The sequence below is a fragment of the Salmo trutta genome, chromosome 33 (assembly GCF_901001165.1).
Source record: "Salmo trutta chromosome 33, fSalTru1.1, whole genome shotgun sequence".
In the NCBI taxonomy this organism is placed as follows: Eukaryota; Metazoa; Chordata; class Actinopteri; order Salmoniformes; family Salmonidae; genus Salmo; species Salmo trutta.
Window position 1 is genome coordinate 18,504,736 of NC_042989.1, and position 16,320 is coordinate 18,521,055.

Genomic DNA, 16,320 nt, shown 5'->3' on the forward strand with positions numbered 1-16,320 from the left:
AATTTGATTTGATTTTGACTACGAGTCTTTTGCAGGTGCCATATACTACTATGGAAACCACATCACAGTGTATAAGGACACAACTGTGCTCACGTCAATCAGCCAGACGGTGAGGCCGCTGGACTGCATGATGTAGGTGTAGTACTCAAGCAGGTCTTGGCGGCAACCCTTCCTCAACAGGTTAAGCTCCTCTGTCTGGTATTCATAGTTGAAGTGGGTTGAGCTGTTGGAGATTTGGTGCTGGATGGGGCCCAGGGCTGGGCTCTCTGTCTAACGTGTCATGTAGGGTATCAAGAGGCCTAGTCTTTACTTTCTCCACCACCTCCCTACGGTATCTGGAACCAGTCTCTGAAACCGGCGGTATCTGGAACCAGTCTCTGAAGCCGGCGGTATCTGGAACCCGTCTCTGAAGCCGGCGGTATCTGGAACCAGTCTCTGAAACCGGCGGTATCTGGAACCCGTCTCTGAAGCCGGCGGTATCTGGAACCCGTCTCTAAAGCCGGCGGTATCTGGAACCAGTCTCTGAAGCCGGCGGTATCTGGAACCAGTCTCTGAAGCCGGCGGTATCTGGAACCTGTCTCTGAAGCAGGCGGTATCTGGAACCAGTCTCTGAAACCGCCGGTATCTGGAACCAGTCTCTGAAACCGCCGGTATCTGGAACCAGTCTCTGAAGCCGGCGGTATCTGTAACCCGTCTCTGAAGCCGGCGGTATCTGGAACCAGTCTCTGAAGCCGGCGGTATCTGTAACCCGTCTCTGAAGCCGGCGGTATCTGGAACCAGTCTCTGAAGCCGGCGGTATCTGTAACCCGTCTCTGAAGCCGGCGGTATCTGTAACCCGTCTCTGAAGCCGGCGGTATCTGTAGCCCGTCTCTGAAGCCGGCGGTATCTGGAACCAGTCTCTGAAGCCGGCGGTATCTGGAACCAGTCTCTGAAGCCGGCGGTATCTGGAACCCGTCTCTGAAGCCGCCGGTATCTGTAACCCGTCTCTGAAGCCGGCGGTATCTGGAACCCGTCTCTGAAGCCGGCGGTATCTGTAACCCGTCTCTGAAGCCGGCGGTATCTGGAACCCGTCTCTGAAGCCGGCGGTATCTGGAACCCGTCTCTGAAGCCGGCGGTATCTGTAACCCGTCTCTGAAGCCGGCGGTATCTGGAACCCGTCTCTGAAGCCGGCGGTATCTGGAACCAGTCTCTGAAGCCGGCGGTATCTGGAACCCGTCTCTGAAGCCGGCGGTATCTGTAACCCATCTCTGAAGCCGGCGTGGCCGCAGCACTGGAACTTGATCTGTAGCAGGTCCACAGTGTACTTCAGGAAGCAGCGGCCTGCCCTGGTGTGTTTGTTTCTTTATAGTAGCAAATGGCGTCCCCCAGCCCCAAGTTCAGAGCCTTGTCCAGCTCACTTCACATGCCGTAGCACGAGCGCCCCACCAGGATGCAGAAGGTGAAGAGGAAGGTGCAGATGATGTATGGTAGCATCAGCAGCTTCCAGGCCTGTTGCGATGAACATGTTGGGGACGTAGTGGAGGTTCCTCTGCCGTCAGCTTGTTGATCTCCACCTTCAGGAAGAGTCCCAAACTGAACAGAATCACGACTGTCACCACGGAAACCCAGTTGTGGATCCACAGCACTTGGGCAAGCTTGTCCAAGCTAATTTGCTAAGCAATTATTCAGAAAAAGTGGAATACAATAGACTACAAATATGGTTTTATAGCATCTGATGTCTCAATAATCTTGTTTACCACCTCAGAGGTTTCACATAACAGTGTGATGCCCCATGCACCTTTATCAATACAGAGTTCAAAAAGAGAAACCCCATGCTTCAGCTGTCTGTCTTGAACACAGTCACAGGTCATCCCTACAGACTGGGAATATCAGGAGAGGGCACCATACAGAAGGACCTACCTTATCTCTGCAGGATTCATAAACTCTGCAAAAAAAGAAACAACCCTTTTTCAGGACCCTGTCTTTCAAAGATAATTCGTAAAAATCCAAATAACTTCACAGATCTTCATTGTAAAGGGTTTAAACACTGTTTCCCATGCTTGTTCAATGAACCATAAACAATTAATGAACATGCACCTGTGGAATGGTCGTTAAGACACTAACAGCTTACAGACGGTATGCAATTAAGGTCACAGTTATGAAAACTTAGGACACTAAAGAGGCCTTTCTACTGACTCTGAAAAACACCAAAAGAAAGATGCCCAGGGTCCCTGCTCATCTGTGTGAACGTGCCTTAGGCATGCTGCAGGAGGCATGAGGACTGCAGATGTGGCCAGGGCAATAAATTGTAATGTCCGTACCGTGAGACGCCTAAAACAGCGCTACAGGGAGACAGAATGGACAGCTGTCCGTCCTCGCAGTGGCAGACCATGTGTGACAAAACCTGCACAGGATCGGTACATCCGAACATCACACCTGAGGGACAGGTACAGGATGGCAACAACAACTGCCTGAGTTACACCAGGAATGCACAATCCCTCCATCAGTGCTCGCAATAGGCTGAGAGAGGCTGGACTGAGGGCTTGTAGGCCTGTTGTAAGGCAGGTCCTCACCAGACATCACCGGCAATAACATCGCCTATGGGCACAAACCCACCGTCGCTGGACCAGACAGGACTGGCAAAAAGTGTTTTTTACTGACGAGTCGCGGTTTTGTCTCACCAGGGGTGATGGTTGGATTCGCATTTATCGTCGAAGGAATGAGCGTTACACCGAGGCCTGTACTCTGGAGTGGGATCGATTTGGAGGCGGAGGGTCCGTCATGGTCTGGGGCGGTGTGTCACAGCATCATCGGACTGAGCTTGTTGCAGGCAATCTCAACGCTGTGCATTACAGGGAAGACATCCTCCTCCCTCATGTGGTACCCTTCCTGCAGGCTCATCCTGACATGACCCTCCAGCATGACAATTCCACAAGCCATTCTGCTCGTTCTGTGCGTGATTTCCTGCAAGACAGGAATGTCAGTGTTCTGCCATGGCCAGCAAAGAGCCCGGATCTCAATCCCATTGAGCACGTCTGGGACCTGTTGGATCGGTGGGCGAGGGCTAGGGCCATTCCCCCTAGAAATGTCCGGGAACTTGCAGGTGCCTTAGTGGAAGAGTGGGGTAACATCTCACAGCAAGAACGGGCAAATCTGGTGCAGTCCATGAGGAGGAGATGCACTGCAGTACTTAATGCAGATGGTGGCCACACCAGATACTGACTGTTACTTTTGATTTTGACCCCCCCTTTGTTCAGGGACACATTATTCAATTTCTGTTAGTCACATGTCTGTGGAACTTGTTCAGTTTATGTCTCAGTTGTTGAATCTTGTTATGTTCATACAAATATTTACACATGTTGTTAAGTTTGCTGAAAATAAATGCAGTTGACAGTGAGAGGACGTTTCTTTTTTTGCTGAGTTTATTATCTGTCTGATCTGGCTCCCGTCACTGTTTGTTTTTCTCTTCAGTGACAGTCATCTTAAGGCTTGGCCTGGAGGTAGTTTAGCCATAGTGACTCCGGTGGAGTAACAGACACCAGCCCGTGGCAGCATCAGAGTGAGTCCAGTCCGCTGGCCAAGCCCCCTGACCCTCCTAATAATCCCCTCTAATCTGCCCTGTAGGATTTGGACGTACCTTCTGCAACCTGCGCAAATCCGACTGCAGCACCACAAAGAGTTGTAATGGCCAATGGTCGTTTGGGTGTTTGTACGTTTGTGTCCAGTCAGCCCTCCTTTGAGTCTTAGTCTCCAAGTCAATAGGATGAGGCCAAGTAAGGCAGTATATCAAGTCTAAATCAATTTTGTGATGAGGACACTATTATGCTTACAAGAAAATATGGAAATTGTGTCAGATTGTTTGATAATGTGTCAGATTGTTTGATAATTTGCCCTAATGTGATACAATTAACAAAGTTTGTGCTGCCCTCTGGTGCTTTGATGACACTATGCATGTGTCAGCGGAAAGTAAATGGCCCAAGAAAGAGTCAAGAATGAGTATTGAAAGCTCCAGATATCTTAATACAGACTCCATTATCCTCATGGTGTAATTGTATTTGCAACAATTCACTTTCACTAGCCCTCCCCCACTCACTCTTTCCTATTCCTGAGCTCTTTTTTCTCTCCGTCTCTCACGCACACGTCCATACACATCCACGCAGCCAATCAGCCAATGAGATCTCGAGTGAGATCGAGATTACTGGATTACCATGTCCCAAAGGAGCTTCTGTAAGAGGAGAGTTCCACTGTGGACACACACTGGCCCAGTCAGCACATCCACAGCGATCCCAGGAGCACCGGACCAATGTGGCAGGTAAGTTCTGGAGTTCCCAGTTTAGTCAATCATGGTTCTTCAGTAAAATGGCTATCACTTGCAGTATACTCTCATACTGTGATTCCATCTGATCGGGAATATCAAGGATAGCAGCACTCTAGGCTTTACGGCACTGTAAGTTAACTACATTCTTAAAGCCATATACATAACATTGGCCTTGAATTCTGTAAAGGATGTTATATTCTATGCATTATTGTACTTTATCTAAAAACCAATTATCCTCTCTGATGCTTGTGGTTTGTAGTTCCAGTGTTAATACAGCAACATGACTTAATGTTCATGTATTTAATGCATTTCCTTTGGAATGGGATTAAAACCATCTATGGATATGAGGGATTATGTTCAGTAATGGCCTATTGAAAAAGAGATTACATTGATGTATGAATTACAACAGACTGCATAGTACTGTCTGATTAACTTCACCCCCAGTACGTTGAACCGTAGCTGTGAATTTGTACGTAAAGATTTTCATCCAGAACTTTCATTTGACCAGACTTTGAGGGATTTGAGAACATGTTCTCTTTTACAACAATGACTTACAGTGCATTCAGGATTTTTTCAGACCCCTTGACTTTTTCCACATTTTGTTACGTTACAGCCTGATTGTAAAATTGATAAAATATTTTTTTCCCTCATCAATATACACACAATACCCCATAACGACAAAGCAAAAACAGGTTTTTAGACATTTTTGCAAATTTATAAAAAAAAAAAAAAACAGTATTCAAACCTGGGGAAGAGTACCAAAACAGATCTGGGGAAGAGTACCAAAACATTTCTGCAGAATGTAAGGTCCCCAAGAACACAGTTGCCTCCATCATTCTTAAATGGAAGAAGTTTAGAACCACCAAGACTCTTCCTAGAGCCATCTGCCCAGCCAAACGGAACAACTGCTGGAGAAGGGCCTTGGTCAGGGAGGTGACCAAGGACAAGCGTCTCTGCAGCACTCCACCAATCAGGCATTTATGGTAGAGTGGCCAGACGGAAGCCACTCCACAGTAAAATGCACATGACAGCACGCTTGGAGTTTGCTAAAAGGCACCTAATGGACCAGATTCTCTGGTCTGATGAAACCAAGATTGAACTCTTTCGCCTGAATGCCAAGCATCACGTCTGGAGGAAATCTGGCACCATCCCTACGGTGAAGCATGGTGGTGGCAGCATTATGCTGTGGGGTTGTTTTTCAGCAGCAGGGACTGGGAGACTAGTAATGATCGAGGGAAAGATGAACAGAACAAAGTACAGAGATCCTTGATGAAAACCTGCTCCAGAGCACTCAGGAGCTCAGATTGGGGCAAATGTTCACCTTCCAACAGGGCAATGACCCTAAGCACACAGCCAAGACAACGCATGAGTGGCTTCGGGACAAGTCTCTGAATGTCCTCAAATGGCCCAGCCAGAGCCCGGACTTGAACCCGATCGAACATCTCTGGAGAGACCTGAAAATAGCTGTGCAGCGATGCTCCCCATCCAACCTGACAGAGCTTGAGAGGATCTGCAGAGAAGAATGGGAGAAACTCCCCAAATACAGGTGTGACAAGCTTGTAGCATCATACCCAAGAAGACTTGAGGCTGTAATCGCTGCCAAAGATGCTTCAGCAAAGTACTGAGTAAAAGGTCTGAATGTTTATGTAAATGTGATATTTAATTTGTATTTGTTATTTTTTTTGCAAAACATTTTTTAGATCTGTTTTTGCTTTGTCATTATGAGGTATTGTGTGTAGATTGATGAGGGGGAAAAAACGATTTCATTAATTTTAGAATAAGGCTGTAATGTCACAAAATGTGGAAAAAGTCAAAGGGTCTGAATACTTTCCGAATGCACTGCATGTGTTTGGTACATTCACTGTTAACATCCTCAGGGTGTGAGAGGGCGTGACAGCAGGGCTATGATGGACACGGAGGACCAGTGGACACAGGCCTTGGCTAGCAACAACGTGAGGGCCATCCTCCGCTGGATATGCAGCCTTTCAACTGAAGGTCAGATCACTGGACTGGCAAGATTAAATAACATGCAGCATACAGTACTTACAGCCACTTACTGTGTCTAAGAATGGTTGGATACTTTAACATACTGTAATGATTCGATGATTATAATATGTGATCATCAGTAGTAACATGTCTTCTCAGTTCATGCTGCTTTTGATTATGACCCATTATGTAATTGCATGAATTTGTCTCATTCCATTCATTTGTTTGTCTCTCAGTGGGAAATGCTGATGTGGAGGACAGCCTTGCTACCTTCAGCAGCTGGGTCCAGAGGACTGCTGAAGTTTCAAAGAAAGAGTTACTCACACTTTGTAAGGAGAGATGCACCACAGCACCAGCTATCCCAAACAGAGCCAAATGCTATCCATCCCAGCTCTTTCCACAGCTTTATTACAAAGGTCTTCTACTGTCCCCTCTCTATGGGTCCCCCTCTCCCCTCCCCTGTTTCTAGGCTTCAGCCGTTGCCAGGGCCTGTGGATGTTCCTGGACCACAGCTGCTTCACCAGGGTGCACCTGCTGCTGCAGCGGCTGAGGAACCTGCTTACCCTGGCCCAGTGGGGGAGGAGGCAGAGCGGCCTGACACACTTCTGGCATGGTACAGCACTATTCCAACCCTGGCCCCCCTCACAATGATCAGATTGTTGCATGAATGATATCAACTGGTTAGTTTGTTTAATACAATGATCTTACCTAGATGCCTAGTGCTAGCATTTGGTATGGTTGTAACAATATAGGTAAAAACAGGATTGGAATTGTAGTTTCTATCAAGAGAGCTGTTTTCTGATCATGATTGAATGGTGGCTGTCTGTCCTCCATCTGTATGTAGGTTTGGAGATCCCATGTGTGGTCTGCAGGGCCGGGTGTGGATCCTCAGCTGTGAGGCAGGACTACTGGAATCGGGAACACAGAGCTCTGAAGCAACACATCTGGCTGGGTCGGCTTGTACAGTGGTGGGGCATCACCGGACTCCTGCCCAAGTACCCTGGTAAGGATGCATACCTTAACGTTATAGAAGGACAAACAGTCAAACTGTACAAACCGGTCACAGTTTGCATCAAAGAGTTGTTACTACTGTGTAACTATTCTAATAAGTACAGTGTAACAAGTGTTGTATGTTGTTGTGTTAGGGTTGAAGTTAGGGTTAGTCTAGTACAGGGTTCCCCAACTGGCGGCCTGTGGGCCTTTGTCCCACGGGTTGTTTTATTTGGCACCCAAGTTTTCTAAGCAACATTTTTTTAAGATTATTATTATTTTTCTTTTTTTTCCCCTTTTGGACATAAAAGACTGTAAAAACACCAGGAAATCAGCTCCAAGTGATTTTTTAAAAAGAAATCTGTTCCCAAGTATTTCCATGCATAATAGAGGGAAACGTGATAGTATACAAATGTAAGCAAGGTTTGGAATGGTTTGTTTTAGTCAAACATCATATGTGTTTTGGCTTCTTGTGGTCAATTTGCAGTCTACAAATTATTTGTAATTTTGTTCCGGCCCCCATCCGCTCAGAAAAAATCGGCCCTCGTCTAGTTGATGATCCCTGGTCTAGTATTTATAGGTACACTGACTTTTCCTCTCCTCCTCGCAGAGGCTCAAGAAATGAAGCGGATCTCTCAGATGTGGAGAGAGATGGATCAGAACCACCGCAGGGCTTCCCTCCACACTCTCGGGTAACTCTTAAATCACTAATAAGTCTCGCTTGCTCCATTTCTGTCTTCTTCCTTTACTCCCTATTCAATCTTTTTCAAATCTATTCTCCACATCTTCTTTCTCTTTATTTGATTAGATGGGAGGAGGAGGGAAGGGAAAGGTGGAATTCACTGATCCAGGGTATGGTGGCTCAGATGGACAAACAACATGGGCCCATATGGACTTCTGAGGACTGCACAGACCAGGGCTATCCGCCCCCTAACCTGCAGGCTCTGCTGAAGCTGGTGCTGGTGCCTCGCATCAACAACATGTCTGTTCAGGCCATTGTATCCGAACATGGAGAATCCATAATGTGTCCTCAAAGATATGACTGTGTTAATATGACTGTCATGTGAACTGAACTGAATATACAGTATTCTTGATTATGTACACTACACTTAACACAGCCTGTGCACAGCTCATGTACTTCATCCTGGACATGGCACATTTCCTGCAGTGCAAAGATGACCTCCTGCAGTCCTTTTGCCACGCCTTCATCATCCCTCCCAGCTTCTCCCAGCAGATCCGGGCCTTCTGGCTCCTCGACCATGGACACTTATCGGTACCTTTGCTCTCACTGTAACGTTTAGTCTATCGATGTGTATGTCTTCCAGGATTTAGCAGGGCTCAACAGAGCCAATAGATTTTCCTATTGCTGTCATTGCCTCTGTGTAGGGCTCCATGGAGCTGCTGCTGAGCCCCAGGTCTGAACCACCCTGGTTCTCCTGGCAGCACCGCTGCATCATCCACAGCCTGCTGAGGAGAAAGCAGTTCCGCTTGGCGCTGAAGTACATCTACTGGACCAGACTAGCCACAGACACCCCCCATGACCTTAAGCTCTGTGTGGACGTACTCCTACAGAACAGGTAGGGTTAAATACATTAGCATGTGCTATACCAAATGGACTACTGTATGTATACCATGTACTCTGGCTCTGTATGGCTCACGGTTTTCATATTACATCTTGTTTTCTCTGCCCCTAAGCCATGTCTCAGACGCCTGGGCCCTCCTGAAGAAAGGTCACACAGGAAGTAATGACATGGTCAGGTACTTCCTTCATGGATGTGAGAGGCTTGGCCTATGTGTGGCGGCTTCCGACTGCATGGAAGCAATATGGAAGGTGAACCTCTTTGTAACACTATCATAAAAGACATGTAAATACTTAGGCATGTACATGCAGGTTGTTTGTTGTCAGTAATCACATTTTCTATTGAAAAAAACGGTACCTTTATTAGGATCTGGGCCATTGTACTACTCAGTCGGAAGAGGCTGGGGGTCAGTGTGGAGTAGAGGGGCTTCCTCAGCATAGGAGGACCACAGGGATCTCTATGGCAGTGAAAGAGCCAGGTATGGATCACTGATTGTGACTCATACTGATTTGAGACATATCATCACTATCAAGTATTCTGAAATTCAGTGAAATGTTGTGGATTGCAGCGGGTCCCATTCATCCGTTATCTGCCCTGCTGTATCAGTCTCAGAACATCAACACTCTCTCTTCAGAGGATTTCATCAGACTCCTCAGGGAATCTATGGTTGAACTGAGACAACACCAGCCAACAGCGAGGTACATTATTCAATACAAAATTACTAAAATGTTGTTTACAAAAATACCCAATGTCAGTGTGTGTTTGGTATAATCTGTTTTTCCCTGGCCCAGTGAGGAGGTGACATGGCCAGGGGAGCACCAAGAGAGGAGAGGGAGCTGTCGGAACCTGAGTCTGACCATCCAGGCCCTTAGGCACCACCTCCCTAGACCCTCCCCAGCGGGTATGATGACTGACAGGCTGGGAGAGCAGGGAGACACAGAGCCACCTGATCATGACCTGCCTCTTATAGCTGCGGTACTTTACTACTGTGGCTCTGTCTGAGAGTGAGTGTGCTGAGGAATAATACTTTGGCAATGATGTATATAAAAATAATGAATTTCGTTGTCTCAATGCAGGAGAAACCCTGGACCCCGGCACACCTCTCCTCTCCATCCCTGTCCAAGGAGAGCTCTGAATCTATATTCTCTTTCACATCTTCCCCCTCACTTCCCTGCCTGAGACCAGGCATCCCATATGTGATTGGGAGCACAGCAATGCTGCAGCGGATCTCATCCCTGCTCAGTGATAGAGGACGGTGCCAGAACAGTCAGGGAGACAGCCCTTCCCCCCCAGAAGACATACTCCTCCCAGACTACCCTGACCGGACTCTGACACTAGAGGGCGCCACAGACCCTGTCTCCTTCAACAGCCTCAGTAAAGACAGCATGGAGGTGGAGGAGCTGGCGTTCTCCACTGAGTGTGAGTTCAGATGCACAGACTAGAGCTGTTTTATACTCAACATTTAAGTTGTCGACTCTTTTTGAAATAATGTTCTTTAGTATTAACCCAACGGAAATCCATGTTCTGGTCATTTGAGTTGTTGAAAGTGTTTTCTGTTTCCTTTAGGGAGAGTGGAGGACATCATGGCCTATGATATACCAGGAGACGACGTCTTCAATGTGGGAGAGGAGGCAGTTCCTCCTGTAGATGTAACGTTAGACAGAAGGTGACCCTTCTCAATCCTCAATGTTTACTTTATAATTTCATTAACAGACCATAATTCCACTCTTTGCTGTGGCCAGCATTGTGTTATGCAGAACAATAAGATAAAGGACATGTTCTTCATGTGATCATTTGTTTGTCAGGCATAGTCTGAGCAGACTGAACCTCCATCCTCAGTTCTACAGTAATGAGGACAACCAATCAGTGCCCTCTGTATCTGAGATCCAAGTGGAGAGTCACAACTTCCTGACACCTGACTATGGTGTGTTTCAACTGTTACTACACTCTGTGTTGTGGCTGTGTTTTCACTATATCTACTGTATGACTTAACTGAGAAATAATTAAATAATTGGCCCTTTTAACTAACTACTTTTGTTCATGTTAATACAGAGAAAATGGACTACTACAAGGAGGTTACTGACAAAATCATGCATGCACCAAGTGTGAGTGACGTGTGGAGCATCATGCCTGGAGGGGACAAATCAGGGAACATCCTCCCCCATACCTCCACCTTCTCTGGGGCTGTTGCTGCCTCATCTCACTGCTTCCTGGAGCTGGAGCCCTTACAGGTGACAGACCTCTCTACTGTCCAATTACATACATACTGTACATACTATGCAGACAACCTACAGTATTTGCCAACTCAACTGGGTTTCTGTATGTCTGTGTTTGTTCAGAGGGCATTCGACCCTCCACCGCTTGAGGATTCAGTGGAAAGTTTCCGCCGGGACTCCCAGGATGCAGTGGACCAACCGGAGATCCTGACCTCCTGTGCCCTCACTGAGACCACCCAGGACCTGCTCTCTGAGCTCCACCAGACCTTCTGCTTCCTGGAGGAGCTGGGAGACACAGGGCCCAGTGGCCCAGAGACAGAGAGAGGCTCTACCCTGGAGGGGGAGCAAGAGAGTGGGGCTTCCGGGAGGTACATCAGGCCCTTCTCTCTCCAGGACTCCTCTCTGCTCATCCCCCTGCGGAGGTCCGTACGCTCCAGACAGCTACAGGTTCCTGGAGTGTCTCTGTCCCCTAGGACTAGCCCCAGCCGCTCCCCCCAGCTCAGCCCCTCCTCAGCCCTAGAAACATCCAGGGACAGGTTACCTGGAGGGGGGAAGGCCTCGCACAAAGAGGACGCATCATGCTTCAGAAGCACCCCAGAGGATAGGCTAGGCCACTGTAAGCTGGGCAGCTGGTGGAAACAAGCCCTGGAGACCCGGAGGGCATCCACTGGCCTACTCCCTGCCATAGAGCAGGTGTCCACCATCTCACGAGGTAGTGTGTTTGTGTGTGTTGGATAGAAATGACAAGCTACTCTATCTTGCATTTAGAAAACCCATTTAGTGTCACAGCTACCAAAGTTGGTAATTTTGCTCCGATTTGCCTTTATAAAAATATTAATATTATTCCTTAATATAGTATAGCCTCTAATATCGTCTCCCTTTGTCATTGTGATGGGGAACGTTGAGAGAGCCTTTTCTTTGGAACTTTACATTGATGGAGTATTAGAAACAGCAGCAGCAGCAGTGTTTGTCACGTCTGGCTGGAGACTGTAGTGTGTGCCTCTCTTGAGTGTGAATGTTTGTGTGTGTGTGTGTGTGTGTGTGGGGGGGGGGAGTCTATGTCCGGAATGGGACCCAGGTACTGCTGGGAGAGGGGTGATGAAGTACAGAGAGGAGGGGGTGTACTGTAGTGTCAGACTGGTACTCTCTCAACCTTGCCACAGTTACTCATCTGTGACCACCACCCCCTGCTCTCCGTGGTAGGGGCCTTCCACTGATGTTACCCAGAGCAGATGGAGCTCTGCTGGGCCTTGCTGATCACCACTGGGCCTGGGGGAACCACGCCTCACAGCCCCACACACCACACTAATGCCCTACCTCATCACTGGGACCAGGGCTTAGGAGACCAACACACAGCAGGGGCCAAATGTGACATTTAATTAAAGCTCCGTTTGTTAAATAAAATCAATAGTTTCAGAAAGCAGGTGACCTTGATATTTTTTTCGTGCTTCTCAGGAAATGAAGAGCATTTGGTTAGCCTGCCAATGAGGAAGTGGCAGAGACCGTTCAAGTGGCTGGCCATATTGACATTGGAGGTCTCTGTGAGGTTTTAATGTTACACCATGACAGTTGTAACACCTCTGAGTGATCTAATTTGAATCCTTTCCTGTCCTCCCTGTCCCCTCTCTCTTCATCCACAGAAAAGAGGGCCTCTCTCGTCCCAGGGCAAACCTACTCCCACAGTACGGTCAACTTCCAGGAGTCTCCGGCCAAGCAGAGAGGAGACAAGTGGGAGGTCAAACAGGTACAGGTCATTTTTCTCTCTGTGGTCCCTATTTCACTACACCCACAATAACATCTGCTAAACAGGTGTGTGTGACAAATACATTTGATTTGATTTGGCCTCACATGGAGAGTGTCAGTATAGGCGGAAATATGCTATGGTTGGCCAATGGGGGGCAGTGTTGTCCCAACTTGGAAGTGTTTATATTGTCTCTGATTTGAATGATCTCATACCTACCCCCAAGAGCCAGCCCATCCCATCCCAGCAGGTACCCTCTCCTCTCCTTCTCCCCCCTACTCCCTTCCCCCTGTCACAACCTACACATCTTTCCTCATCAGACTCAGTAATGTCATCTGAAAACATGGTGGAATCATATTCAGGCTTTGATAATACAATTTTTTTAATACTTTTCTGTTACATTTAATTGGTAATGAATAGAGCTAATGACTAAATGATTTCTGGACTACTTTGATGCTACATGCATGCTATAGGTACTACATTCACTTTGTGTTTCTCTGACAAAAGTTGTAGACTGCTTTCTTGGCTCTTTCTAATCTCTCTAGCCCCCTTCTAATCTCTCTAGCCCTGTTTATACCTGTCGCTTACATGGGTCCTTTGTCCTGATCTTGCGCTGAACTTGCCAGTTTAAAATCAAATCAAATCAAGTGTTATTTGTCACATGCGCCAAATACAATACTTACAAGCTCTTAACCAACAACGCAGTTCAATAAATAGAGTTTAGAAAATATTTACCAAATAGACTAAAGTAAAAAAATATAATAAAAAGTAACACAATAAGAATAACAATAACGAGGCTATATACAGGGGGTACCGGTACCGAGTCAATGTGCGGGGTACAGGTTAGTCGAGGTCATTTGTACATGTACAGTAGGTAGGGGTAAAGTGATTATGCATAGATAATAAACAGCGAGTAGCAGCAGTGTACAAAACAGATGGGGGGGGGGGGGGGTCAATGTAAAATAGTCTGGGTGGCCATTTGATTAGCTGTTCAGCAGTTTTATGGCTTGGGGGAAGAAGCTGTTAAGGAGCCTTTTGGTCCTAGACTTGGCACTCTGGTACCGCTTGCCATGTGGTAGCAGAGAGAACAGTCTATGAATTGGGTGCCTGGAGTCTTTGACAATTTTTTGGGCCTTCCTCTGGCACTTTACACTTTCACAATGTGTCTTAGTTACCTACACCCGTCTAAAAATGTGTGCACAACCAGAATGAGGACAAGATCAGGACAAAGGGTGTGTGTTAAAACAAGGTATAAAGTGGCTTTTGTCTAATGCATTGACGAATCTAATAGTTGGTGCGTTTGACATCATGATGTCAGCAGTGGATGTACAGCATGTGTACTGCAATGTTGCTGCACTGATACGATTAAGCAGTTGTTCAATTGAGATGTAATTATGTAATTGTTTAATTGGGATGTAATTATCTTATTGTTTGGTTGGAGTCAAGGGAACCATATGGAGCCTGGCAGGTGAAATGTAATTACAGGAAGTTAATTCATGATGACGTAGTTGATAATTATACCTTTGGGATGCTGACTGGTGGATGCACCGTCAGTGGGAATGGGTGATGTTCTTTGGCGCATTGAATGCTGATATTGCACAATTCTAAATTAGAACCGATCATAAAAGATACTGATTTATTCCATTACATTAACATGTTAAAACACTGCTTAGTTTGATGTTATAAAGATATGACTACCTGGACGATTTATTCCATGTTTTATTCATTTTCTCCACTTTGTATGACCAACACACATCTGTATTTCAGTCTGGTGTGGTGATCAGCTCATCCATCTAGTCCTGGGTCCACCTGTGGCAGACAAAGAGAACAAAGTGGTTGGGATTTGATCAATTGGCAGATTGGGAGATATTGATGACGTGTGAAAATAAAAGTCATACTAAGTAGCATATTACCGAACCATCTCCAATTAAAACACAGCAGCTATGGATAATCAGAGTGCAGGATATTAGGTTGACTATTATACATTTTCACTGTTTTTGTCCCATGTGACCACATGATCAGATTGGTTTTGGTGAAGCAAAGTTGCGATGTTCATGAAAGGGATGCTCATCAAACAATGTGGATGATGCTGGTACTACTCACAGATGTGAAGACATTACTGGAAGATTTTAGCTTGTTGATCAACTCGTGTGGATCTTTCTGAAAATCTTGACGTTTGTATGGAGAGAGGCAGTCTGAATGAAGATAGCTCGTTGGGTTGTGGTGACACATGGAGATGAATGGCCTCTATTAGGAACATTTCATCAGTGCCTGAGCCCTGTGGTTTCAGTCTTCCTCAACCCCCGGGGAACGATTAATGACCACAGGATATTTCATCACCCCCTCCATTTCCCAACTCAGGATATGAGGGCCTAATTGTGTCTGTTGTCTGGTGTTTTGTTGTCCCCTGTGTTCCAGGCGGAGAAAGAGGAGCTGCTGGGACGGAGGGGCTCTGGGAAGCTGCCCCACCAGCGAGTGGAGCAGGGCGTGGCGAGCCATAGGGGAGCCAGAGTGAAGAAGGGCAAACGGGTGAAGAAGGCATGAGGACATCCCATTACACATCTATACTGTCATTCTGTAGAGTGACGAACAATCAGTGTATGTGTGTGAGATCTAAAATGACCAAATCCTGTATGGTATTACTGTTGTGCTATACTTCAAACCACTGTAAATCTAGTCAGGTGCAGACTGTTATTAAATGTTTTTTACTTGGCAGATACAAATAAACATTTCTCACAGAAAAGATTTGTTGATTTGTCACAGTAATGGCTCCACAGTATGCATGGACAGATAATCCAAACGGTGTGGTTGCATCTAAACACATGACGTTTCTTTTTTTCATCTAAAAAAAGATTCCATTTTGAGCACGGTGGTGATTGTCACCATGGCTGTCATGGATGACCTTTGGTGCAGTGACCTTACTACACCACATCACCTATACGGTCACCTCACATCATCTGAGCTCTTCATCTGACTTGTCAGATTTGATGTGACAGGTCCTGATTCCTTTGGTGACCTCTCCGCTCCTATAGGCTGCTGGTGTGTTCTCTGGACACGTCCTACTTATGCAGTTATACCCCACACACACACACACACACACACACACACACACACACACACACACACACACACACACACACACACACACACACACACACACGGAACAGCTCATCAATAGTTAATCTCTCAGTAATTATTGACATGGGTTAAATTATTTAATACTTCACGAACCCAGTTGAGATTAAGAATAGTAGATTCTGGGTCATTTGCGTATAGTCTCAATGATCTGAATAGACGCAAGGTCATTTGGATTGACTATAACGATACAGATAAACTCTGGACTAACTCATTCTAAAAGCACCATATGGTGTCCTTGGATATCTATCTGTCAGTTTTCCCCCTTTTTAAAAAGGATTTGCCTTGCTGCTATTCCAACTCATGAAAAATGGATGACCTCCCAATGCTAGCTGCTGCTGCCTTCTCTCCTCACATTTGCACAGTACCCTGGGA

At 46.4% G+C, this 16,320-nt stretch overlaps 2 protein-coding genes across 2 annotated transcripts; both read left to right on the forward strand.

Moving 5' to 3' along the window:
- Positions 1-6,491: 6,491 nt before the first annotated feature.
- On the forward strand, positions 6,492-9,131 carry LOC115172080 (protein ELYS-like). The gene is made up of 8 exons (XM_029729269.1): positions 6,492-6,612; positions 6,753-6,896; positions 7,128-7,286; positions 7,884-7,965; positions 8,082-8,271; positions 8,403-8,546; positions 8,660-8,850; positions 8,969-9,131. Exons 2-8 carry the CDS (start codon positions 6,779-6,781, stop codon positions 9,129-9,131), a joined length of 1,047 nt encoding a protein of 348 aa, XP_029585129.1. The 5' UTR covers positions 6,492-6,612; positions 6,753-6,778.
- A 614-nt stretch (positions 9,132-9,745) lies between these two features.
- On the forward strand, positions 9,746-15,548 carry LOC115172125 (uncharacterized). The gene is made up of 8 exons (XM_029729301.1): positions 9,746-9,828; positions 9,930-10,272; positions 10,420-10,519; positions 10,659-10,777; positions 10,906-11,084; positions 11,193-11,781; positions 12,710-12,813; positions 15,229-15,548. Exons 1-8 carry the CDS (start codon positions 9,757-9,759, stop codon positions 15,352-15,354), a joined length of 1,632 nt encoding a protein of 543 aa, XP_029585161.1. The 5' UTR covers positions 9,746-9,756; the 3' UTR covers positions 15,355-15,548.
- The last annotated feature ends 772 nt before the right edge of the window (positions 15,549-16,320 follow it).

Excerpts from the sequence above, each read along its gene's own strand:
- LOC115172080 (XM_029729269.1), top strand. The coding sequence starts at position 6,779 with ATGTTCCTGGACCACAGCTGCTTCACCAGGGTGCACCTGCTGCTGCAG. Across the intron at positions 7,287-7,883 it reads ACTCCTGCCCAAGTACCCTG|AGGCTCAAGAAATGAAGCGG; the intron begins GTAAGGATGCAT and ends TCCTCCTCGCAG. Across the intron at positions 8,851-8,968 it reads GACGTACTCCTACAGAACAG|CCATGTCTCAGACGCCTGGG; the intron begins GTAGGGTTAAAT and ends TCTGCCCCTAAG.
- LOC115172125 (XM_029729301.1), top strand. The coding sequence starts at position 9,757 with ATGATGACTGACAGGCTGGGAGAGCAGGGAGACACAGAGCCACCTGAT. Across the intron at positions 10,778-10,905 it reads CTTCCTGACACCTGACTATG|AGAAAATGGACTACTACAAG; the intron begins GTGTGTTTCAAC and ends ATGTTAATACAG. Across the intron at positions 11,782-12,709 it reads GGTGTCCACCATCTCACGAG|AAAAGAGGGCCTCTCTCGTC; the intron begins GTAGTGTGTTTG and ends CTTCATCCACAG.